This window comes from Ruditapes philippinarum, unplaced genomic scaffold (genome assembly GCF_026571515.1).
Source record: "Ruditapes philippinarum isolate M1 unplaced genomic scaffold, ASM2657151v2 ctg6002_1_1_1_1, whole genome shotgun sequence".
NCBI classification, from domain to species: domain Eukaryota; kingdom Metazoa; phylum Mollusca; class Bivalvia; order Venerida; family Veneridae; genus Ruditapes; species Ruditapes philippinarum.
The window spans coordinates 18,697-46,693 of record NW_026865254.1 but is presented as its reverse complement, the minus strand read 5'-3'; the positions used below and the strand labels follow the sequence as shown (position 1 = coordinate 46,693).

At 31.9% G+C, this 27,997-nt stretch overlaps 1 protein-coding gene across 1 annotated transcript; it reads right to left on the bottom strand.

Moving 5' to 3' along the window:
- Positions 1-27,785, bottom strand: LOC132728368 (uncharacterized). Its single transcript, XM_060714021.1, has 4 exons — positions 27,573-27,785; positions 2,278-2,309; positions 1,667-1,762; positions 1-1,102 (listed from the first exon to the last, which is right to left on the bottom strand). Exons 1-4 carry the CDS (start codon positions 27,783-27,785, stop codon positions 796-798), a joined length of 648 nt encoding a protein of 215 aa, XP_060570004.1. The 3' UTR covers positions 1-795.
- Between the last annotated feature and the right edge of the window lie 212 nt (positions 27,786-27,997).

Genomic DNA, 27,997 nt, shown 5'->3' with positions numbered 1-27,997 from the left:
ACTAAAGGTGGCCACAATATGAGTATACAGTGTCATAAAAAAAAACCTGGCAGATTTTTGTTTAGAAAGGACCAATTTTATTTGACCTGTAATGGGGAATGCAGCGTCCCATTAATAGTTTGAAATTCTTTTATTCAAATTAGATATCTTCACTAAAATTTTCATAGATTTCAATAACTTTTTGCGGTAAAATTATTTCACTCAAAGATAAGCATAGTATATCTTTAAATATCAATGCATATATAAGTTACGACCAAAATATCGTGCTTAAAGAGAAATAGGTTTTCATTTCCTCCACCTTTGTACTTATATTGTAAAATAAATTTTAACACTTTCCATGTAATGCCATTTTAAAATGGATTGTAAGACTCTTACACTGAAAGAGACAAATTCATCCAAGGCATATAGATTTATTTAGAAAAACCTGCGCTTCATAAGTGATATACATTCAAAGTTATATTGAAACAAATATGATTTTAAAAGACAGTCACTAAAATATTCAGTCGGTTTTGGTTACACTGTCAAGAAATGTATATATAATATATATACATAATATTACATTAAATTAACAATCTGTCATGATAACAAAGTAAAATAACTGTTTTTTCACGATCGAATGCCTGTTGTGGTATTTGTAGTCGTGAATTCGGTAATAAGAAATAACAACCAAACATTATTTAAAAACCAGAATCTAATGCATCTTGAAAAACGTCAGGGGTCGACTCATTCGTATCCGTTGCAGAGCGTATGAAATAATTAATCATCGTTTGAACAGGAAAACGTCCGTTTACAGGCCTAAAGATCGTCTGCGGCAATAGTATTGTGTCGAGATGCAAACACGTTAGTAAGAAATTCTTCTTTTGAAATGATATAGTCATCGTTCAAGTCCATCATTTCGCACCAATCCGAGATGTACTCGCGAATCATTTCAGTAAATACTTCTTTGTCTGCTTCATATTTTTGCTTCAGCATCTCTACAAAGTCATCTTTAGTGATTTCCAACGTGTTGTTTAAAATTATTTTCCTCCATATTCGATCCGTTCTTTTATTGATTTCCTTTAAGTGTTCGTCACTCAGGTAACCCAGGTCTTTGTAATAGTTCCTGTTATAAATACAATACTGATTATTGTATTTATTTCATTAAACAACTAAACATCATTAAGATTGTCCTTTTAATATTTTATGATTAAACTCCTATTTTCTGTTAATGAAAAGAGAATAAAAAAAGATAATATAAGCATAATTACATTACTTTGATATAGAAAACATATTTGAAAGAAGAAGCACTGCCAAGCATTTCGATTTGCTATACAGACTATACTGACCCTAACATGTCGACAGAGTCGTTAATTGTCAGGTTATTTACAACTTTACAGAATATATATTAAATTTTTCATATATTTTTATATAAGCTATATTATACGGAACAACGAGAAATACAATTATACAAACATATTTTATTGTTTTTGAAAAGAAATATTTTACAACCTTTTATCAAATAATGGGGTTTAAATTTGCTTCCCAATCATATAAATATGTGCTCATTGTGATACATTTGCAGATGAGATCAGATTATATGTACTGGATAGTTTGGTAATATAATTTCTAATAATTGCGGATTTTTTTTACTACTTTATCAAAGTTAAAATATTAATTTCTTACTTACTCAAATAGTTTAATATCATCCATTGAGAGAACTCTATCACGATTGAAATCATTTGCATTAAACCAGCTTTCCCACTTCTCTATTATAATAATAGTACTGCAAATCAGCCTATTTTATTAGCCTATTTAGAGGGGTAAGTGGTCTATGTCAGCCAACAGCAAGTTTCATATACAAGAATGTTTGACTGTATATGTAGTTTCCGGAATGGATATTCATTTGACCCGACCCCGATGCGAAGCTAAGATATCCAAGATAGCGTCAAAGATGGCCGCCACATTCTAAATATTCTAGTATATTTACGTTGGCTAATATTTTTCTCAGTTTTTTAAATCAGTTGAAATTTAACATGAAATGATTTATTTTCTAACTCACTAATGCTATAAATTCTGGCTTTAATACATTTCTTTTCAGTTTTAATCATCTTATTTTAACGAAAAGAGAAAAAAATATGTTGCAAACTGGGTGACCTTCTCTTAATATGTGTAACTTATTACTTCATTTTTGATAAACATTTATGATTTCCTTTAATACAGCTTTAAACATGTATCTGTATATCTTTAGAATAAGTGAAATCTGCCATAAATATATTTAATTGATCTAAACACATATACAAAGTGGGTGGGGTATTACCTGCAGCGGTCAACTGTAAATTAAATACTTCTTTGTGTTATATTATAATGAAAAGTGATATTAAAAAGATTGACACTATTTTGAATTAATAAGCGATGAGAAATATTTTCTTTCATAGATAATGCCCTGCATGTGTGTCTTAATGTTAAACTATCTCTTTTAATTTCTATATGCACAGAATAAGGAACTAATTGACTGACCTGCAATTTAGTATTCGCGTTGACCTTGTGCTAGCCATTGGTTAAGGATAATTTTGCAAGTTTCTTCCTCCTTAGCATTAAACAGTCATTGTCAGACTTCAAATATGATTTTGATTCACTTTTCAAGACCCATAACCTAAGCATTGATTAAGAAATAATTATATTGCTTTATAAACTTAAAATAATTTCTATGGACAAGATTTATCTCCACAACCATTGAGGTAATGCACTTGAAACTAAACACATCTTTTGAGATCATTATTGTAGGTTACTTCCCTCTTACATGTTTCTTCAAAGAAATTCAAAACTTTATGAATAAGAAAATTCCTTATTCATTCAGGCTGATGATTTTGAATATTCGAGCTTGCTGTTCGATATGCAGCTCTGGTTTGATAAGTATTATAATTAATAATTGAACTGTGTTTGGAATTTTGTAATTATTGATGACGGATATAATATAAACATTAAAATGTAAAATGTAATTTGCTAGAACATTTGAAGTGGTAGGTAATTCATTTTACAGTAAGAGACTTTCCTGCTAGACTTGATCTGAATTATGAACAAAATAGTATATCTATATTGGGTGAATTGAAATAAAACAACAAATTATGAGGGCACTTTCTTTTTAGCTCGACTATTCGACGATTAGGGAGAACTATCCTAGTTCCCCGAGCGTCGGCGTCGGCGTAACCACTTACGTTAAAGTTTGCGTACCACCTCACATATTTTTAAAGTCCATTGACATAATTATGGCTTTGAAACTTGCACACTTGTTAACCATCATGCCCCCAACCTGAACACTGGAGGAGGTAACTCTATCAAGCATTTTGACATAATTATGTCCCTATTTTCAACTGTGAATTTACATTAAAGTTTGTGTACCACCTCAAATATTTTCAAATTCCATTGACTTCTGGATTTGAAACTGTGTACACTTGTTCAACATCATTCCCCCATTCTGTACACCGGAGGAGGTATCTTTATCAAGCATTTTGACAGAATTATGCCCCTTATTCGCCTTATATTTTACGTTAAAGATTGCGTACCACGTCAGATAATTTCAGAATTTCAAAGTCATATCGCTTTAAGACCTTGCATACATTTCCCCCATTATAATCTCAGCCTGTGTACAGGAGGAGGCTACTGTATCAAGCTTTTACTTTACAATATAATGCTCCATTTTTCTACTATCACGCACTGAACATAGTCGAGCACGCTGTCCTACTGACAGCTCTTGTATATGATTTTTGAGAAAATTTATAAATGATTTGTTTCAAACTGTTGTTACATTAATGGGAGGAATAAAGAAGAGCTTATAATTCAATGTGGCCATACCACGTGACTTTTCGGGTACGGAACACGCCGATTTTTCACCCGATTCAGGTATGTTTTTTATTCATAACTTATTTATTACTCAACCGATTTTGATCAGATAAGGCGCAGAGTACCCGTAATTATATCAGCTTTTCACAGTATATCAAAATTCTGAAAACCCCTGAATGGTTTTTGAGAACATTCGAGTACAGTTTTCTTCTCATAGCCGGGGCCGAGGGAAACGGTACACACTCATTTGTCTTAACAAGCGATTTCTAGCAAGTCATATGTTTTTTGTCACTATTTCATGGAAAAATACATGTTAAATCCAATATATTTACTATGTCCAATGTATCGAGTGAATGCAGTGATGTTTTAGCATATTTTCATAAAGTTATGTTGAAATGGTACGGAACACACTGTCATTTAAAAAGATACGGTACACACACAATTTCTGTCTTTGAAATAATTCTAAAATAAAATATATGAAAATTTAATTTAAATTATAATATGAGTGATTTTTTTTCATAGTTATACATTTTATTAATTTAAACAAGAACCCTGGGACCTGTTTTGCAATGTATCATTATGCTTACTTCAAATGTTAATATGTATTTGTGTATTATATTTCAGGAGATCACGCTAACATTTACAACCTCCGTGTAATTGTGCTATTAGTACTTAAAATCCCCTAGGGTATGTTAAACACTTCGATCTTCAAAGAATCATGTAGTTGCGTTTAAAATGATTGATCTATAGAAAGAAATGTTGTTATAATGCTGTGTTTATTGTTGTTGTTGTTGTTGTTATTTTTATTTCTTTTAGTTTTAGTGAAGTGTAAGATATGTCTTTTTGCTTCCTCCTGAAAAAATAAAACAATGTCATGACCTAAATCGCTGAAAAATATAATTACGTGATAACATTATATATATTTATTTTTTGTTAATAATAAGTAAGTCACTAAGTACAGTTTTGCAGTATCATGGTCATGTTTAATTAAATCAAAGCACAGAAGGCGCTGAATATGTTTGGGTCTCAGAATGTCAGAAAGGTGAAGGTTGTGAGATTACTAACCAATTTGTTTTTGTATAGTGCCACCAATGCTGTTTCCAGTGTTATAACTGCAGCAAATTGGCTATAAGGCTTATTGCAACACTGATATTCAATTCAATGTTTATTTGGCTTGAAAAAAAATTAAATAAAAACATGAGTTGCCTTAAATGGGATTTGAGCTCAGGACATCTCTCTTTCTAAACGAGCGTGTAATTATCCCCTCGACCACGAGGAAGTTCTACGATAACAGCCTGAAGAAAACCATATCATTCTAAATTAGGGTTTGTAACCCTTATTTATTTCGTTTAACACTGATGCAAATAATCATGGAGCTTAATATTGCATGTATATCTGTAAAGAATGACACAATATTTGAAACCTTTGACCAATCGGGAAGTACTTTTTCTTCCCTTGAGAAGGCTTGAAAATTAATGCGCCTGCCTTTTGACTGTCTTTACGCAGTGATCTCCCCTTATTTTTTCGGCGTTAGAGTACTTGTAAAGGTAAGTAACCGCTTCGAGGAGTTCGGACTACTTTCTGATGTTGCAAATAAGCATATCAGAGTCTGAAATTTCGCTACGACCCAAACAAATAAAAATGTAGTTGCCATGTCTCAAATTTTTTATGTTTAAAGACATGAAGCTTTAAGAATAACTTTTAATTCAGGTAATATAGGTCATTTTTGGTTTGGTTTCACGCCTCACCAAAACTGACATGATCATGTGGCGACTTTCCAGTTTTACAAGTGCCCCTTTAGGTATATATAAAGCTACGAACGGGCACCTGAGTAGAACGACCAACGTTCTTTACGGTAGTTAGAAAACTTTCTCACATAAAAAATCGAAACATCGAAGTCATAGGTGGTCTCCTACCTATTCATGTAGTATATAAAACAGAACCGCAGCCTCCATAGCATTTAATTGATCAAATGGGTATTATTAAAATATCAAAAGTGTACTTGGAGTGCACTATCCTCGTAAGACGTTGTTTAATCATTTTATTTTTAACACAAACACGCAAGCACACATATCCATGAAATCATGTTTTTAAAGCATCTTTTAATGAAAGTCCAAGATAGGCATAATTTCACCAAAATTTCTTACATGCATATGTAACAAGGTTACCTTGTGTAAACTACGTTACGTTATATAACAGGCCTTATTCCCATATGGGTTCTTCAAATTATCCGGCTTTTAATTTTGAATGCACGTAAAACTGAGGAATATCTTTGTCCATATGTAGATAATTTGATAATTAAATACATGCAGTTAGTTTGGGACCCTGGCAGATGATTCATACGCAGAAGAATACCTTAAACTTTCCGTGATTTAAAAAATCCAATTTTATCAAAACCAGCGTTTTTTTTTCTCTAAATTCTCCAGATTCGATCAACATTTAACTGCTTGTTTTTTTATATTCATATTAGGTTTAGACAGTCATTTATATATTCGAACAAATAAATTAAATGGAAGAATAATCGCACATAACAGATGTCAATGAATTTCATAATTTGTTTTATAATCCGAAAAAAATACATAATTATTTCAAATGAAAAACAAAACAAAAACAATTTTGAATGTATTCCGTATCCCTCCCTAAAATATTTACATTTTATAGCCAAATATTAATTGTTTAACATTAAAAATCGAATTTTGCGTTACGTTCTCTCCAAATGTTCTTTTATTTTTTTAGTAATCCTGTTTACATCAAATTGTAAGCATAATGATACATTGCAAAACAGGTCCCATGGTTCTCGTTTAAATTAATAAAATGTATAACTATGAAAAAAAATAACTCACATTATAATTCAAATTAAATTTTCATATACTTTATTTTAGAATTATTTCAAAGACAGAAATTGTGTGTGTACCGTATCTTTTTAAATAACAGTGTGTTCCGTACCATTTCAACATAACTTTATGAAAATATGCTAAAACATCACTGCATTCACTCGATACATTGGACAAAGTAAAAATATTAGATTTAACATGTATTTTTCCATGAAATAGTGACAAAAAACATATGACTTGCTAGAAATCGCTTGTTATGACAAATGAGTGTGTACCGTTCCCCTCGGCCCCGGCTATGAGAAGAAAACTGTACTCGAATGTTCTCAAAAACCATTCAGGGGTTTTCAGAATTTTGATATACTGTGGAAAGCTGATATAATTACGGGTACTCTGCGCCTTATCTGATCAAAATCGGTTGTGTAATAAATAAGTTATGAATAAAAAACATACCTGAATCGGGTGAAAAATCGGCGTGTTTCGTACCCGAAAAGTCACGTGGTATGGCCACATTGTAATTGGACGACAATAGCTAAACATTTCCCTGGCGGGTATTTGATACTCGATAGTAAAATAGATAAATACAGAATCCCTACAAAAAGCCCAACACGGCAAAATTGAAAATGTGCTAGGTCCTAGGGGGGGGGGGGGGGCGAAGTCGGTAACTTGCACTTTCCAGTACCGTCACTTTCCAGTACCGTCCATGAACAAGCTCAATCAAACCGAGCCTGCAACATCATGTTTCCAGTGTTGTGATGCACGCGTAAAAAGCTGCATTTAACCTAATTTCAGTGATATATTTAATAGGTCCTTCGGAATGGTGGTGATTGTGTTGGTAGTTTTTGGTCCGGATCACGGCAGAAGGCCACATTGCATTTACCAGAGCCCGATTCAGCCACCGCATCGTTCCTGTACAGGCTGCCAAGCAATTTACTAGTACTAGTTGCCTTCACTTCAATGGACTGAAACTTCTGTACGTTCCAGAGCAGAGGAACAGTGCGAAATACCGTAGAAAAAAATTCATGATCATTCACAACGAAAGTGGGGAAGTCCAACGCTCTACCTATTGAGCTGACCGGACAGATTTTATCAACTTGACTTATTTTTTTTTGTTCTCAAAGGATCGTCTCTTTTCCTGAAGTTTAAAATCAAAATGCCAATGATATGTTAGTGGCACCTGATAGCTGAGTTTCTATTATATATTTGATATTATGTGAACTATGATAACAAGATCATCAAGGAAAGGCGGCGTTCAATGAACGCAAGTCTCTCTCCTTATTCACAAACGGTGGTTATACATTGCCTTAAATAACACTTACCGCTATGGAGGGCGATCGTTGCCAAAATTCCAGACATGTAATGTGTTCCTTTTGAAAACTACTTTTGAAAATGCGAACATGTATGTCTAGCATTTTTGATTGTATTCGTGCAGAGCAAATGATATGCCTCTTAATCCAATCTTTTAATTGAAGGCACCCGCTTTCAAATAACAAGTTTACATCTAAATCTTAACAACTGACCTAACATGGAGAACAACAACAAATTTACAAGTTTATATCTTCCATTGCATATAATACATAAGCATGTTTACACACTTGTAGATATCTATTTGTACCTGAAAAATACAAATGAAATGTAAAACTCGAATACAGAAAATATAATTCAATAAAACGTGTTTCCAGACGTAGAACTGCAACAGTACGTTTACACAGTAACATGTTTAAAATGACAAAACTAGATTTACAAAGTTAAACGATTTTAAGTCATGCATGACGCCCCGCCTCTCTCTGAGTATTTACGATCTTCTATTACGGAAATGTACGGACAGGTATAATACCCGTCGCCTCTTTCCTATTTCTCAATAAAGTGAAGGAAAACACGGCGTCCATTCTAACTTTTTTTTAATTCTATAAAAGTCAAATATTTTTGGTATCAAATAAAAGATTACTCCATAACCTTTCTATGAGTGCCTCGGAAATAAAAATGAACTAAATAGATGTATTGAAATTTTTGTTTCAAAATTTATCATTTTTTTCCTCTGAAAATAACACTCTCGAATTGGCAAGAAAAACACGGCGTTCCCTCCAAACTTTTTTTTTATTTCGTAATCAATTTCGATAACTTTGGATTGAAATAAAAGTGTGCTTCATACGCTTTATGATATATAAATATATAAAGCCTAAAAAATAAAAATGAATTAAATCAAAATGAATTAACTTTTCGTTTAACAGTTTATCATGTTACTTCCTGTAAAATAGAGAAAATAAGAATCACTAAAGATAGCTCAAAACGACAAAATTGAGAATGTTGCAGGCTTGGTTTGATTGAGCCTGTTCATGGACGGTAATGGAAAGAGCAAGTTACCGTCCACGCCCCCTAGCACTAGCTTAAGCAAAATTTAACATGAACTCGTACAATTTTGAATTTTGAAACATCTGCAGATGTGTTAATATGGCGATTATCATGGAACCTTCAATGTGACACGTAAGTGCCATACCATGAAAAACGGCATATGGTCCCTAAGTAAAAAATCAAAACACACTCTGAAATTCAGTAAGAGAAACATGGCGGGTGCCCCTTACTTTTTTTTTATTTCTTGGTCAATTTTGATAATTTTAGACTCAAGTAAAAGAATCCTTTATGAACTTTCTAGTGATGCCTTAAAAATGAAAAAAATTACGATGAAGTATTTAAAATTTTGTTTCCAACTTATCGTTGTATTTTTATCTCTTAAAACCACACTCATATATTCGGAAAAAAAATCACGTCGCTTTCTTTAGATACTATTTTCAAAAAAGAAAATGAATATTGAATGAAAGTTAAGACCATAAGCTTTGAACAAGTATATTAAAGATCTGGAAACAAAGTGATCCCTCGGAAGCATTAATCACAACAAAATTACATAAGAATTGCAGACTCGGTTTGATTGAGTCTGTACTTAAGGGATTATGAACAAGTGCTACATCCATCACGCCCCCTAGCACCGCCTTGAACGATACTCAATTCTCAACACTTAATAGCGCTGGCATCAATGATCCCGAAGGACCAGAAAAATATAACAACACTGAAGTGAAGTACGGGGCAACTTTTTACTTCTGCCCCAAGGCACTCGACATCTGCTGTTATGAAGTATAAAAATCTGGAAACAAAGTAATCCCTCGGAAGCATTAATCACAACAAAATTACATAAGAATTGCAGACTCGGTTTGATTGATTCTGTACATGAGGGATAATGAACAAATGCAAAATGTTTTTATTCATACTGAAAATACCTATTAAAGATTGTACAAATGTGCTACGGATAAGTATTTTCTTCATTTTGGAAAGGAAATCTCGGTGGCCGCTTTAAAATCCTACTTTTGCAAATACTTGCATAGTTTTTGTTGAAAATGAAATTTGTGCAAATACATTTTTAATGATACCAATAAAAATATTGGATGGTTTTTAGATTATCAATAAAATTACTCCCTTGAAGTTGGTCATTGTTTCCCCAAAAAATTTCCAAAGCGCCGATGTTTCTCAGGAATATATGATAAACAAGATCAACAAGGAAAGGCGGCGCTCAATGTACGCAACCCCACATGACCCAGCAACAAGAACAAGTAGCAAGGAACCCAGGCGGATCCCAAACAAAACACAGGACAGGGCACTAGGCATAGCACGGACAGGCTAATCACTAAAATGATAAATAATTTGTAACTGATCAGAAGACGATGTTATGTAATAAGTTAATGCATAAGTTATCTTCATCATGAATAGTAAAATCAGCAATTTTCAAGTGATGTTGCTAGTGACAAAACTTTTGCAACAAATGTAACAAATATATGTTGTGAAAAAATGCTGTATGTTTTCCTTTAGTTTTATTTAGATATATGGGGAAGGGGCCGTTTTTTACCTGTCCGCAATAGAAGTTCGTAAATACTTCGAGAGGGGCGGGGCGTTATGCTTGACTTAAAATCGTTTAACTTTGTGAATCTACTTTTGTCATTTTAAACATGTTACTGTGTTAACGTACTCTTGTAGTTCTACAACTGGTAACACGTTTTCTTAAACTCTATTTTCTGTATTTAAGATTTACATTTCATTTGTATATTTCAGATCTATAAGTGTGCAAACATACATATGTATTGCATGCAATGGTAGATACGAACTTGTAAATTTGTTGTCGTTTTAGATGTTAGGTCAGTTGTTACGATATATATGTAAACTTGTTATACAAAGGCGGGAACCTTCAATTAAAAGACTGAATTAAGAGGCATATTATGTGCTATGCACGGGTACAATAGAAAATAGTAGGCATACAAGTTCGCATTTTCAAAAGTCATTTTAAAAAGGAACTCTTTACATGTCTGGAATTTTGGCAACGAACGCCCTCCATATACCGCTACCTAGATGATATCATTTACATAAATTATCCTTATTTTGATCAAATTATGTCAAATGAAATCCTAAATTCATCAAATAATATATGATAAACAAGATCAACAAGGAAAGGCGGCGTTCAATGAACGCAAAAAGTGAACTAAAATGAGTAAAACAAACTATTAATCTTTCTTACATTTAAACATTTCTATCATTAACAATAGCATAGTAACTAAAATGTATGATAAAAGAGATGAATTGATTTTTAAATATCGTTAACTGTTATGTACTTCATATGGGGTATATATTTCTAAGTTAATTAGATTTGCCAGGGTCTGCTGTCGTGTGGATGATTTTAATGAACGCAGTTTATTGCAAACTTCTTCAACAAGGCTATCACTATCATAAATAACGTAAAAATTTTACAAAGTTTATCCGTCGTAATTTAGATATATTTTAAAATTGTATTGTACTTTAATAATAATTTACAACTATTTATTAGCAAGACCTGTTTTTGTTGATAGTATAGCTTATCTGTGATATGCAGTACTTTGGTAATGGTCATTAGGCTGTACCTTTTTGTCCATATTTACATGATGATTTATGTGTTTCTAATGTTACCATGACAATTGTTAGAATTTTACTTGGCGGGGTTACACTTATAGGAACATACCGGTTGTGGTAATTGCAAGCTTCCATCCACACCCTCTAGCACCGACAGAAGCAGAATTCTCAATTTTGCATTCACTGGCACACTTTAAAAGGAAATGAAGAAACTTCCAAAGATGTATTCATACAAAAATGATCATGGTATCTTTAATATAAAATGTTTGTGCAATTTCACGACATACAACGTATTATCCCCAAGTTATAGAAAACAATGTGCGAAACTAAATAAAATGGCTTTATAAAACGGGATCAAAAGACAACCTTTAAAAGCAGGCAACATATCCAAAGGGTTATTATACTATTCAAATAGGAATACTAGAACAACACAAGTCGAAAAAAGGTCAAATGGAAGGAATGTAAAATACCTCAAACACAATAATAATGCCAAGTTGAACGATTTTCATATAAACATAATGTTTTATCCGACTACCATGCATGTTTCATTAAACCGAAGGCCAACGGAGATACATGTAGATAAAAATATCTTTTTTTTTAAATTACTGTTTAGTCAATTTAGGCGACTTATAAGATAAAATACATTTCATTTGAAATAAAAGGTGTGTAACATATAGATAAATAAACAGAGTTTTCCTTTCATTCTTTAGGTGAACTTGCAACAACATCATGCGTATTAAATTGGTAACACATTTTTGATAGGTTATTAATTAGATCTTACAAGAGTCCTCTAATGGTATCTTTCTTTTAAAATCAACTTAGGTGTGTTTAGTTACGTAAATATATTCATTCCATATAATAAATATATTCGAGGGATCAGACTTTCTCTAGATTTCTATTGACATCTACTACTGGGTGGGGTACGATTTGAACAGTAATTCATTAACATGAAGAAAAATTATCACATTCCTTGTTAATTATGTTAATATGTTACATGGACTGCACCAAGCTATAATTTGACAGAAACACAAAATAGGGGGAAATAATTGATAGAACAAATAAGTACGAGTCACAACCTTACATTGTAAAACTTTTTTTTATGTGGCGCCGCTCATTATATATGTCTTACTGCTTAATAACAAACAAAGATTTCTTCAGATATGGTATGAATATATTAAAGCATTATTCTAATGAGTACATTACAATAGTGAAATAACAAAATAAGTAATACATATTTCTCTGTTTAAGCAAAGACAAGAGTATCATAGCAAAACCCCATAAGTTTGGCATTATTTTGCATATTTATGTATAAAAAAGAAAAAATGCAATCTGTTTTCTCCAATAAAGTTAAGTATTGTCGTATAAAACATTTTAAATTAAATTAAATTGCATCTTCCGTGCTAAATTTTACTTGAAATATAAAAATGGAAACAAATATGAGCCAACATTAATGTTCTAGAATATTTAGGGATTTGGCGGCCATCTTTGACGCCATCTTGGATTTCTACGCTTCGCATCGGACTTGAGACAAATGAATATTTATTCCGGTAACTATAGACCTAGACGAACAATTTGGTATATAAAACTTACTGTTGGCTGAAATCACCATGTTTAAAAGCCAGAAAAAAAAATGAAATCATAGTTTTCTGCACATTCATTAAACTGATATGTGATATAGATAGGAAAAAATGACAAAATCTCATGCTTCGGATTTGAATATGGTAAATTTGATAGAAAACCCTGGTAAACAAATCAGTGTAATACATGTAACAACTTTTCTACAGGGTGTATTAATTTTAGACACTGAATAAATGTGAATTGCAGTATATCTGTTGTCCAGTCATGATAGAAAATTCAGAGAGTTCGGAAAGATATCTTACATGCACCGAGGAAGTTAGGTTTAATTATATTTATGATGAAAATTGAAGGCTTTTCCCATCAAAAAGATTTTAGAGGTTAGTATTATGTTGATTATGAACACTTACATTTAGCAGACACTTTGCATTTCGCTTCAAAACAACGTGGATGTATTTCACTGTAGGCGGATAAATGAAGTTTACAAATGACGACAACATAAGAGTATAATAAGGTTATGTTCAATGAAGCCTTTCTATCAAGTAAACAACCAATTGTTTCCAATTCGGTGTCGCAAGGGAGGCGTTAATCACTGTTTCGAGTAAATAACTCGGAATTGTCTAGTATATATGCTTACCTTACTTGCGTCTGGTTCGACACTGATAGAGACCGCAGCGGCTACAGATGAAAAAAAACAAGCCTTAGGGTTGAAAAATAATGTATTTATTCAAACTGTATCTTAACCGTCTCAGACATCATAATATTGTATGAAAATTTTCACTAATAAAACACATATTAACTTACCGTATGCGTAAAAGGTAGGTAAAATGCATGCTTTCTATAAAAAAGATTTTAGGTTAACTTTGATTAATATTTATTTCGTATAATACGAGTCTGTTCAAATATTAGCACTAGTTTAGTGATTTGTTCGATTTATTATTAAACTTAAAACATAAATCTGAAGTTAGGAGTTATGCATTGTAAGGATCTTACACTGGCTGTTGAATGCAAGAAACATGTTTGCATCACTTACGTTGTTCTCTTTTATACGCTCTTATTATAAATTGTTATTGCTTCTGAATATTTAATCATAAGTTTATTTAATGCTCTAAAAGAAATAAATGCTCTAAAAGACTTTTTCAACAAGTAAAGTAAACTATGTAATGAATGATGTACATAAAATGTAGCTGATTTGTAAATCAACCAAGACACTATTCAAAGCGTTAAAGAATGTAAAACGAAACCCAGAAAAAGATACACGAAGCTGACTAAAATGTAAAAATGTTGATATATTATTCTAAACATTCGGCACAGCTTGATTCTTTTTAAGATTGAGATTCATACATACGAGGGGTTATTCAAAAATTCGTGGACTTTTTATATATCTTTTTAACGTAGACGTGTATTGTAATGAAATTTTATCAGCATACATTGTAGAATATGATCAACATGTTTTGTAACGAACAGTTTACTGTGTCAATAAATAATGATTTTATATTATGAAAAGGAATTAATAGAAATTAAATCTTTTAAAAGCAATATAACAACTTAATATTGAAATACAATACAAGTAAGATATAAATCAAGTAAATCATCGTCCGCATGATATCGATGCTCGCGTATTCACACATAAGATGGCTAAACTAAATAACAATGCGCAGTCGATATTCGTATTTGAATGTATATACAAGAAAAGCATTGATGCAAAGCATCAAAGGGCGACGCCAAAAGAATTTGATCCAGATTTGCACCTAAATACTTAACAAAAGATGTGAACTTTATATCAGTACCATTACATGTGACCTGGAGGCAAGGGCCAGTTTAAGTTGAAACTTAAACCAAAAAAGAATAGACTCTGTCTTGCCAAGATGTAAAGACAATTTATAGTCAATTAAGCAATTTTATAAGACTCATGCTATAAGAAAGAATTTATTCAGATTTATTTTACGAGACACAAGGATTCCTGAGTCATCAGCATATAATCACAGGCACGAGTATCGGACCTGGGAAGAAAAAATATGACCAGATTGGTAAAAAAACTGTGTTTATAAAAACCAAAAAAAAAAAAATGTAAATAATGATCCCCTTTAGAAATATACTATCAACTTGAAGTATATTTTTAAAGGGGGTCATTATTTACATTTTATTTTGGTTGTTGACACTTTTAAGATGAACACAGGTTTTTTTATCAATCTGGCCATATTTTTTCTTCCCAGGTCTGATACTCGTGCCTGTGCATTATAATAAAAGCTTATTGCTTAGGGTTGAAGACATGTCATTGACATATATTAGACATAAAAGAGGACCTAAAATGAAGATCAGGGGGACACCATAGGTACTCAGAGCAGTAGTAGAATGAGTACCAGCCACATCCACCAGCTGCGGTCTATCAGAGATAAGACTTAAACCATGTAAGAATGTCATTATATATGGCAGATGCTTGAAGTTTCATGAAGAAGAAGAATAAGAACTTCTTCATGTGCAGTATAGTGTGTTCAACTGTATCAAATGCCCTTTGTAGATCTAAAAGTATCATGCAATACTGCCTTTGTCCATTTCAAATAATGCAATCTGTTAAATGAATCAAACATGTGTCAATTGAAAAATCACTTCTAAACCCTGACTGAAACTGCCTGACCATGACTCGAACCCATGACTTTCAGAAGACCAACTGAGCTATCCGGCCGGCTACACATTTTCTCTTTAATAATGAAACAGTTCTAAACCACAACATATTTCCCCACTATATCGATTTGTGTCCGTGAATTTCTTATGTTACAGAGCATAGGAAATTGAACTCATGCTTATATGCAGTCACAGGATGAGAAAAACTTTCAGCTTGACCAGAACTCAAACCTGTGACCAACATAAGAAATTTTATGAAGGCTGATTTGAATTTTGCATCAAGGGCACCGAGCAAAAACATGAAAATGCAACAAACCAACCACTTTGTGGTAGATTATGTTTTCATGTTTTCATCTGGCGCCCGGTTACTTTTTGTACTATGTTGGTTTTCATGTGGCACAAATCACCCACTATAAATTTAGTGCACAAATTTATTCAAAGGCAAGTAACAATCTACTCTATGTACAGTCTGTTGTCGGGTTGACTCAGGAGACCTGGAGGTTGAGACCGGTGTCCCTTCATTACAAATAGATAAGACAGAAGCTGTCCTTTTCAAACTATGCACATGTTAGAAAAAAATAGAATAACTATTCAGAATATGATTTTTGAGACTTTATTAATTATATTGCTTGATCCAAGTTTAAGGACATTTTCAATCAATACATGTTTTATCATTTATAACTTTAAATGAAAGTCTCATCCCTTTAATAATAATGACATAACTGTATCTCTTTAAATGCAGAAAAATTATAAGTCTCAACATATCAATATACTACTGTCTAAGATATACATGTATGCACATAACATTAATAATTCCAAGTTTATATTAAATAAATATGAAATCCTAACATTAACATTAACATGCTTTTGATGACCTTACAACTGGTGAATTATATACAATAAAAATAGTATTATAAGTAATACCTAAGATAGACAGAAAAGAACAAATAATTTAGTAAACATGAGTTACTTCCCCTTAAAATAGAGAAAAGAACACCCTAAACAGCAAAATTATGAAATGCTGCATGCTCAGTTTATTAAGCCATGCAAATAATGGTAAAGTATTCATAAAAAAATAGATGGAGTACTGTACGTATTCAAAGTACTTTTTAATGTAGGTAATATAAACGTTACATCAAAGACATATTGAATTTACCTTGTATAATAAAATAAAAAAAGTCACTATGACATTTGACATTAGTAAAAAAACAACTATAGCGACAGGGATTAAGGTCATTATGAGTCTTTAAAATTTCAAACCTCTTATTATTAAGTTTTTCATTTAAACAATATGGTATCTTTGATTGCAACATACTTATAATAAAATGATTGTTTTCTGAAGATTGAGTAGGAAGCTAAAAGGTTTTCTTTAAAACAAAAGAACTCTGTATAATATTTGGTATAATTAAAGTGAAATTTTAATGTAACTATGTATTTAGCTAGAAAGGCATATACATTTCTGTATTTTACGCATGTCCGCATGTATATCTTAACTGAAACATTCCTACCATCTGCATGAGGGATGCAATATCTGATAGTTGACTTATGGAATGACATAAAAAAAACTCACAGAATCCATATAATAGATCAACATTTGAACTAATTTTTGAATTGAAAAAAGAAGTAGAAATGTTATTTACATGTACATGACAACACATTTCATATTTTTGGTTGTACATTTCGCATTGATGTTTTAATATAATATTGATTCCAACACTGTATTAAAATGAATTGTTATGTCTACTACTATTTACTTAATCAATTCTTAAATCATTTATTATACTCCTGGTTTAGTGGTTTTTACATTACTATTTGTATAAAATGCGTCCGGTGTAACGAAGTAAAGTGACCTCATATAAAATTGACCCTCCCCCAGCCCTGGTCAAAATTTTACGGCCTCCTTAAACGAAGAAAAGAACACTTGCCAAAATGATGACCCCCTTTATTTGTTTGCCATGTGTTAAAAGAAAGGTAACCATTTTGATAATAAACGAACAGTTCATGAAGATTTGCATAAAATAGAAACATAGAAATTTTCTTTTCAAGTTAATAATGACTGCATGCAAATATATTAATCCTTTTCTCAATTGCAACAGTTGTAGGAGAAAGTATCCTTACTGTAACAGAACAATAATTTTGTCATTTGGTTTGGATCGTATTAGAAAATCACAACATGTTGTCTTTACTTTGTTAAAAAAAAAACAATAACAAAATAAGTTTTTCGTTTTATACTATTTATTGATAAAATTAAGGTTTATATATATATATATAAAACCAAGTCAATTTGTTAAGGTAAGGGACGGGCAAATGGTAATAGTGTATTTTACTTTCTTCATAGATCATCGGTTTGAGCCTTACTATGGTCACGACTATGGTTCTTCAAATTACATCAGTGCTGGTTAGTTCCAGAACAAGGACTTATGAGAGGTTCTAAGAAGCTACTTTCTTTTTTAATTTTATAAATGTCTTAGATTATGTTAGTTTGAGAGGGGTGACATGGTTCGTGAACAATATCATCATAAAGTTTCAGATAAGGTAGAGGCACACCGTGTCCTTTGAAAAATTTCTTAGGCCAGGTTATTATTTTTCAGGAGGCGGAAGCACGTAACATAGGAAAAGGTGACTAATTACTATATATGTAGTTCAATAATCTTGAAATAAATTTCTTTTGAAATATATTACTAATATAACGGAAATTTACAGCAACAGTGAACATATTGTCACGTATAAATCTATATAAAATATGACTGCGTTTAAATTACTGTTTTTTACTTAATATAAAGAAGTTTTATGAACATTTACATGATGAAACATCTTTTAACGTAGACAGTTTGCTTTATTTTGATGTCTTTATATAATAATAGTTCAAACATCTGTATTATAATGGCTTTTCATATATGTGGTTTAAAAACCATTTTGAAATTATTTGTTATTCTAAGATGAATAACTTATACCTCATATGTACAGTGACGCACCCGCGTTGTTTTGAGTCTAATCTCCACAGCATGTCTTGAAAACGAATATGTATGAGTGTATACTAAAGCAGGTATAACGGCAGGTTTGGAGTCTGAGTAACGTTGCAAGAGAAAATGAAATATATTTTTTTTAGAGTTTTTGACGTTTAAAATGAAAATTGGACCAGATTTAAAATTAATGTAACAGTGTGAAAATTACAGTTTCTTGTGTAAAAGTTTAGAATTTCATAAATACTTGCTTTACACGCATTATTAAATTGTATAAAGGGGGGAAATTATTTAAAAATATCATTTTCATTTACTTATATAACTTATAAAGGTTATAAAATAAAGTTATTTAACTAGTATCTATTCAAGTTAAGGCATTATGTTCAAAATCAATTTATGTTATAGATAAAGTTCATGATGATATGGGGATTTTTTTAAAAGAGACTATTGGACAGTTTAAAAAATTATGTCTAAAGGTTTAAATAAAAAATATGGTAAATTATAGAATATTTCCTAGGTATATTTTTTTAATCTTTTTACAAAACCATCTTATTTTAAGTCTAGCGGAAAAATATGACTTTATTTTGTGCTATTTCTGTATCTAAAAAATGTTAATTTTTTTTTTGTTGTAAAAAAGCTTAAATTTGTCAAAAAGAAAAAATTTTTTCCCCCTTTTATGGGGTATTCGTTAAAAAAAATCGGTTTGTTATCTGAGTTGAACATTTTTTTACGAACAATAAATAGTATTTTTTGTATAAAAACCCCAATTTGTTTTTTAAATTTGAGTTTACGTTTTAACATTTTAAAATGTTTTTAAACAAAATACTTTTTTGCTTAACCAAAAAACATAATGGTTTTTGAGGTGCAATACAAGTGTTCTCTTTTAAATGGGGTCTATTGTCAATTATCTGATTCTAATCAGCTTATCAGTGTAAGTTTTGAAAGGGGAGATAAAATAAGCTCCGTCCCTTTTTCCCGCCCACTACATCATCGTAAATAAACATATTTATCGCTTATATTGTCACGATCTAGGCCGTGAGTTAAAAACCTTCGGTAGTGTGGTCTGTCAGTAGAGGTTTATTTATGTAGTCTGTTAAGGGAGTTGGTTGGTTCCACACAGTTTACTTCTATAGTGATAACTATTCTATATCTACTTTGCTAAGTCGGTTACTTATAATTTTAATGGAACACTATCTCTACATAGATAAATAAATTCTCTGTAACATTTTAACACTGTTTATTCCAGCAGTAATAGGCAAGTTTATTTTGGGTATAACAAAGTTACAATAACAAAATATTAAATTGTCAACACATGAGAACAATTGTATTTTTATCATTCAGCAACAGATTCAATACGATAATGTAAATAAGTTAAAGTTTGCAGTAGAAATCATCAAGAGTTTTCAAGTCCTATTTATGTTAAAACCGTTTTCTGAATTATATCTCCTTTAATTTAATGTACCTTCTTTAATAGTCAACACGGACAAATAGCGTACCAGTGAACCGTGACAAAATTCAACAAGCAGTTAAATAATCTATTTCAAACAGTTAAGTGTTAATAAAAACGTGTAATAAAGATTAAATATCTAGAAAATAGCTCAGAACTGTTTAATCTGATTAAATAAATCGTTATTTTTCAAGAATAGTTTAATTACTTTAATAGGTAGTAAGTTGCAGACGGCACTTATAAATTTTTTCCGCTCAAATTTATAACTCAACAAAACGGGGTTTTGCCTCTGAAGTTCTGGTCAAGACATAGTATGGAAGCATAAACCTGCCCTTTTTAACTTGTGTCTTATGATTTGCGACTTATGACTTGTGACTTTGACTTCTGATTTTGTGACTTACCTGTCTGACATAAATCATTTGGAATGAATATGGCAGACGAAAACGCTTTATATTCTAGAACAATTTTCCCATTTAATTGAGGCGTTTTATAAACACAGTCTCTTCTAAAATAGTATTTTATCATCTGGGTTAGCTGCGATTTGAAGGCTGCTGAGCATCTCGTATTGTCGACAGTTGTCCTGACTTATTCAAAATGTAAGTGTTATACAAAACCTCTCCCATGTGCAGATTCTCTTTAAATTCATTGTTTTAATGACTGTTGTGAAAACTGTTAATATTCTGTTTTTAAGATAGTATCTGATACATTCGAGGTTGATGGATTTTTAATTTCAAAATATATATTTAACATTAATCAATTTGCTAGCTAGCGCATAGTGTCGCTCAGGGTAGCAGGCTGACTGAGTGGTCCACACATTTTTACTTATGATAGGAGGATTTGCTGGCAGTCTAGGTTTAAACCCTGCTAGGTTTTGTGCTAGCTGGTGCTTCACTGGGCAAAAAAAAATTAAACAACAATTGCTTATACGTTTCTATAAGAGATTCTAGAGAGTGTCTGTAAGCTCCAACCTTTCTGCACTATAAAACTTAAATAAATTATGTTATTTATTATCCAAAGCAAACCCTTGACATGCGAGTTAAAGATTGAAACAAACAAAAAATCATGGACAATTCATGTTAGATTTTTCTTTACACTATGCTAGAACATATAGTACCAGATATATTGTTGTTATTTGCACTTATTATCCTGACTGTTAACACTATTTTAATATACTTTACAGATACTGACAGATACTGATATAGATGAACAGAAATAAAAATGAAGATTGGGCTCATAATATTAATGATTTTGGCACTTTTTATGTGGTGATGTGTGTTGTACCAACCTTTTTGCCAAAGAAAACTTTGAATTAGAGGTCCGAACTTATTATTAAATATTTCAAACTTGGTTTCAAATACACCGAGATTCTAGGTCTTTTATTAAATAGACATGAGATTTTGTTGTCAATGCGGCAATAATATAGATTCCTTAAGAAGTTTAACCTAAAACGTCGGGGATTACAGCCCTACAGTTATTGATACCATTCACAAAGAGCTGAATACACAAACTATGGGTTATAGGTTTTTGTGGCAACGGCTTCAAATTAATCATAATGTGAAGACAACTCATCTGGAAGTTATGGAGGTAATGAAGATTTTAGATCCTGAGGGCACTCATCTGATATGAGAAAAACCCATCGTCTCAAAAGGCGTGTTTATTGTGCGCAAGGTCCCCCAATATATTTGGTATTTTGTGGTTTTTGCAAATTCAAAATTTGGGTTTTTTATCCCTGGTTTATTGTAGATTAGTAGAAGATGTTGGTGAGATATGGTCAAAAAATAAACCCTACCCCATTTTATGTTTTTTAATACCCCGAAGTCCCTTTTAAAAAAGGCCCTTTGTATTCGTTGTGATGCAGAACAGAAAACCTCTGTGTTGCTTTTACAACGTTCTTTCGGTACAATGCAATTGACGCTTTTGCAAAAACGAAATGTTATAATGGTAAAAATAGTTTGGTTGAAAAGTTGGTTGGGGGTCTTTAGCAACTTTCGTGGTGGTAGCTTTTTTAAAAATTGCTTATTTTTGACGTTGATAAAACCACCGTCCATTTGTTAATTGAAATTTGTTATGGATCTAATTCAACACACCTTGATCGAATTTTCTCAAATGGAATTCTCACCTATTGCCCAAAAAAAAAAAAAGGTAATTATGGAAAAATGACGTAAAGTTTTTTACCAGAATATTTGATAGGCAAGTTTCGGTTAAAAAGTTGATTACAAGCGTATTTTTTGTAAGGAGTATTCCATTCGAAAAAAGAAAAAGATTTTTTGAATTGGTCAAGCTCTTGAAACCGGATTTACAAATGGGCACGTGACCTGAAAGGGCATTCAATTTTTTTTCGAGCTCAATGAATTGGGTGTGGTTAGCAGAAACGCTGCGACTAAACGACAAGCACACGACTTACACATGCTGTAAATAATATAAAATAGCTAACTACAAATGTTTTTAATTATTGTCTCCAGCAACACTGTAAAACTGGGTTGAAATAGTCGTCACCTCGCTTTGTTTTTCTACATGGATGGAGGATTTTTAAAATAATTTAGCACAAAGTTCACCATCATAAGGTGTGTCCCAGTATAAACACATTTCCCACTGAAGGTCAAAGTCACACTTAGAGGTTAAACGTCCACTTCTATATGAATGAGTGGGTTTTTGAAATAACTTGGCACAATGTCCACCATCAGAGACGAGTGTCGCTATATACCCATCCTTAGTTGAAGGTCAAGGTAACTGGACAGATTATAACTAATTGTTATAACTTCTTTATTATTTAAGCCAAAGCCTGATGTTTTAACAAAATTTCATTTGGACAAAAGCAGCCTTCGTCTTAAATGTCAACATTTGGTGTTGACCCATACTTGACATGCATTTACGACTTTATCATTAAAAGTTAGAGATATGTCTGCATACCAGGCACATCTTCTTATGATGGTGAACGTTTGTGCCAAATTATTTCAAAATCCCTCATCTAATGTACATAATTGATACTGCTGAAAATCCTATTCCGGTATCTACCGCTATATCAGTGGTGCCGCAGATATCTGCACCGAGCGGTCTGCCATCCAGTGGAGAAACCGGTACTCCTACAAGGCTAGGAAGATAAACAGAGACAGCCTTTTTTCTGTGGAACATTAATATGACTATCTTCATTGATGATCGACAGTGATTTCTTTTCTTTTTTTGATCAATTATTATATTATTCTTATGTTGATATATAAATTTTGTTAATGTCCGCACTCCAATTTAATAAAAATTGTAAATCGTCATAGTAGTAGCGTCTTATATATACGACTTGTAATGTATTCGCAATAGATATTCCAATATGACAATCTGAGGACTTGGTCACAAGAAACTCAACTGGAAGAGGTCAATGACATTGGTTGTTTTTTCATATAAAATAAGGGAAAATTGCAGATATGGCTTTTCCGAGGGTATTGTTTCGAAAATTTTTATTACCATGGCGCACCCAGTATGCTTGTTGTTTAGATTATTGAATGTAATCTGTTTCCAAATAAATCAATGTGTCCGAACAAAATTTGACAGACAAGTGCCAATATGCAAACAACATATGTATTCATTTGTAAGTTTAAATCTTACAACATGACGAGGAGACTTTCGCTCAAACTGACAAGTTTTAAATTATATAATGTATGTCTAGAACAAAGTTCGCGGCCGTGCCTGTTCCCGTCTCATTAACAAAAGGACAAAGTATCCGAGTCTCTTTTAATTGTTTTCAAACAAATAACATCAACAATATTCAAACAGCAGATGATGATGCGACATGGTAAGTAATTCCTGCCACACATATTTTAAAGTAACACAGTCAATGGTCAGTGTCACAGTACTGAACCAAAGTGTGTATACATATTAGAAAGTTTGAATGCTAAAGGTCAAAGCACTTAGATTATATGACCATTTAACGTCTTTGCACTTGTTGGTCATCGTTACCTTGACCTTTTGACCATTAACAGAATAATGGATGTGGTATGTAGAACTCATGAAGGTGCATTTTCATATAAAGTTTTAAAGTCCAAGGTCAATGGGTCAATGTCAAACTTAGAGGTCAAAGGTCAAACTGTGGTGTAATGTTTCGTGTCTCGAATATAAGTCATTCACTGATGATTGGATTTTCATATAACCTTGCAAAAATGTTCACTTCTACCAGATGTTTTGACATCACACAGATTCCTCGCTTCAAGGTCAATGTCACACTAAGAGGTCAAACATTTGTAAAACATTTTGTTTATGGAGTAAATGATGATGGGATGTTCAAATAGCCTAGACAAATTTCCCATATAAATCGATATTGTGCTGCACGCCCAGGTCCCACTTTCTATGGCAAAGTTCTCAGAGGCCAATTTATGAATTGTCAAATTGTGGTGCATTTTTGTGTCATGTTGGCACGGCATCACGGGCAGTAGTATGTCTCACATTGGCATGCAACTTCCTCAATGAGGTACATGCAAAGTGTTTTTGGTTGCAAAGAAAAAGCTAATTTCTGAAGCTAATTGTTTCATTTTTTACACTATAGAAGGAACACATAAACAAAGCAAGGAATGTTCGAAAATTATTGCCACATGACTTTTTTCTGGAAAACCAATAAAGATATTATAAAGATTTGTTTTGCACATTAAAGAATGTTCTTTCTGTTGAAGACTGCGTATTTTTTTTCTTTCTTAAATCTTGCAGATATCCATTCGATTTTTTGCCCAGTATATAAACCATACCCACTACTGATATGAATTGCTGATATGCATCGTGCATTGATTTTCGCAATATTATATGGTTGTAAAGCACGAAGATAAATGACTAGCAAATGCAATAAAACTTTATATAACATATCATTCTCTAATAGTTTTCAATAAAAAAGTTAAGTTACAACACTTTCGGACTACCCTCGTTTTATTGGACCTTACAACGACCCATACAACTACACCTCCCTTCTTTCCAAAATCAGGACTTATACCATTGTCTCTCCTCTTTACAAAGGTTTTGCTGATATTTACTTAATATCACTATCAACATAAAATCCAAAAAGTTGTTCAATTATTATTAAACTACATACGATGATCAAACGTTACAATGACAAACAACAACGATAACAAATTAAATTACGGTGCATAGCATAAGCTTATGTTACTACATGTAAAATAAATGTTGTTTTAAATAAGTTGTATGCAGTGTGTACGTTTGAAGAAAAAAACTACACACCCAAAGCTTAATTATATGAATATCTATAACTTTGAATGCACATTGTGATGAAATTTAGAAGTTTACATAGATCTGAATCTGTTTAGCAATAGTTTACTAAAGGTTACACTCTCATAGGTTCTTTATAGGAAAGATGATCAGACGCACTGTCACCACATTAAAATTAAACAAACGCAATCTATAACAAATCGAGAAAAGTTCTTAAAACGTAGATTATATTAAAATTAACTGATACAATTCAATGAACAAAAATAATCTATGTAAAAACTCGTTGTCTGTCATATTTCATTCATGTTCAACAGACAAGTCAAAAGTCACAAGTCACAAGTCAAAAGTCATAAGACACAAGTAAAAAGGGCAAGGTTTATGCTTCCATACAAGAGTGAGCTGTTCAACCAAAAATCCGGGCCCTTTTATACCCAGAAAATCTTAACCAAAATAAAGTGGTTGAAGTGGTTGGTTTACCAAAGTGGTTGTGGTTGGAGCCAAAAAGTGGTTGGTCCGACCAAGGAATATTGGTTGATTTACAAAAACGGTTAGAAATTTAAACATAGACTCTAAGACCTATGAAATGATAAAAATGGACATAGAACATATTGTTACAAATATTATGGCATTATCTTAAACACGTTATACCTTGTCAATGAAGAAAATACACAAAAATCCGATCGCAGAATTTCGTCAATAAATTAGCTGTAGCCGGTCGTCCCTAGTAACGTACCGGAAACAGTTCAAAATGGCATCATGAAGCGAAAGTGGAAGCACGTTTTTCTAAGAAAACGGATCATAACTACAAAAATACATGGAATTAAACATTGTTACTTGGCAAAACAGTGACTTAAATAATTTATAAACAATTACAATAGGATTTTTAATCACAGGTAACGAGTGAAAGTGGCAATTCCCCTGAGAAGTTAGATTGAGCTGCACATCGTGAAAATGGAGGATAAACAAGGAAAGTAGGATAGATTAAATCTGGCTCATAACCCGTATACATGCGTTGGTGTTTTGATTTCTAGTTAAACACAGCTCATTATATGTTTCATGGCTAGTAAATGTCAAAATACCCTCACTATTAAAGATTAGAAGAAAAGTAATTTCTCAAGTTCAAGTCAATTAAGGTAAGGAGTTGAGTTCATGCAGTTCAGTTATGTTACAGTTATAGCTGAAAATTTCAGATCACTACATAACCCCCTTGTTTCTATGGCGTAACTCCTGTTGCCATCGATCAAATTAATAATTTTTAAAAGTAAAATCTTAAAATATTTAACAAATTAAATAATTCCAACTATTAAACACGCATATTATATAAATAAAGAAATCAATTACTTAGCACATAACACTGTCAATTGATAAACAATTGTCTTTTGAAATCATTTTCTCATGAAGTTCTATTTGATAATTTATAGATTTCTTTATCTTTTAAGAAAACTATATAAAATATGTAGCAATTAACTACATAACAAAATTCAATAAATGTCTTCAGTCACTAAAACATGTTAAGCCATGTTATAACATATATGACGTTTAGTGTCGCAAGTAAATTTCACTGAATTTAATTAAAAGTTCCTGTTTGCTAGTTCCGGTTACATGTTCTTCATATTAAAGTTGTGTCATTTTATGATTTTGTTTAACACAGTATATAATATTCATCCAGTTCAAATGTTTTTGTTTTATTTCACAAGTCTACAATTTAATTTCTGTTAATTATGTGACAATATTCATCCAGTCAATGCAATGTTTTTTATATTTCACAAGTCACTTCTTATTTAATTAATTAATTAATACTCTTTCTCAATTTTATTCAAATGTCCATTGATTTAGCACTTCAATTTATATTTTCACTGTACAATGCATGTAAAAGTTATACTTATATACTATTTATATTCTTCATTTTATTTAAAGTTGTAAATTTAACAGTCCATTTAATATTTCACTTTCAGCATTATAATTCGATGTCAGTAATGTTTCGTTATCAGTTTTTTAGGCACTTCTTCTTTTTTTAAATGATTAATTTTGTTTCACTTCATTACTTTTCAGTGTCCACAGTTTATAAATGTTAACTTTTATATATATTATGCTTTTCAGGGTTGATTTCTTGTTTGGTGTGTAATTCTCCTTATTTTCTTCGAATTCCTTTGGTTTTTGGGTGACAATTCTTTTGATGCAATTTACATTTCTTTCTATCCTGGCAAGTTCTTCGCTGACCTTAGTTATGGCTTTTTCATTTTGACGTACAGCCCTGGTGTTCGAGTCGATATTATCTGATATCATCTTGGCTGCTTTCATTATAAAGTCACCCATGTTGCTGTTACCGGCTGGTTCATCTTGTGTCGTTTTCTCTTCAGTCTTTTGTTTCTTTCTTTGCGGTTCCGTTTCATCTGCCATTCCTTCCTTATAGAGTGGATCGTCTCAGTCAGATGTTTGAAGATGAAGATGCGGAAGTAACTCAGATGCGGGATGTTTGTCAAGTAGTGGTGTTTGAGATGGAGTTTTTCTGTTTAGTTTTGGAGTATTTAATGGCTTCATTATGTCATTATGTAGGATTCCAGACTGTTCTTTATATCGTTTGGATTTATTGTGTCTAGCCCCTGACCAAT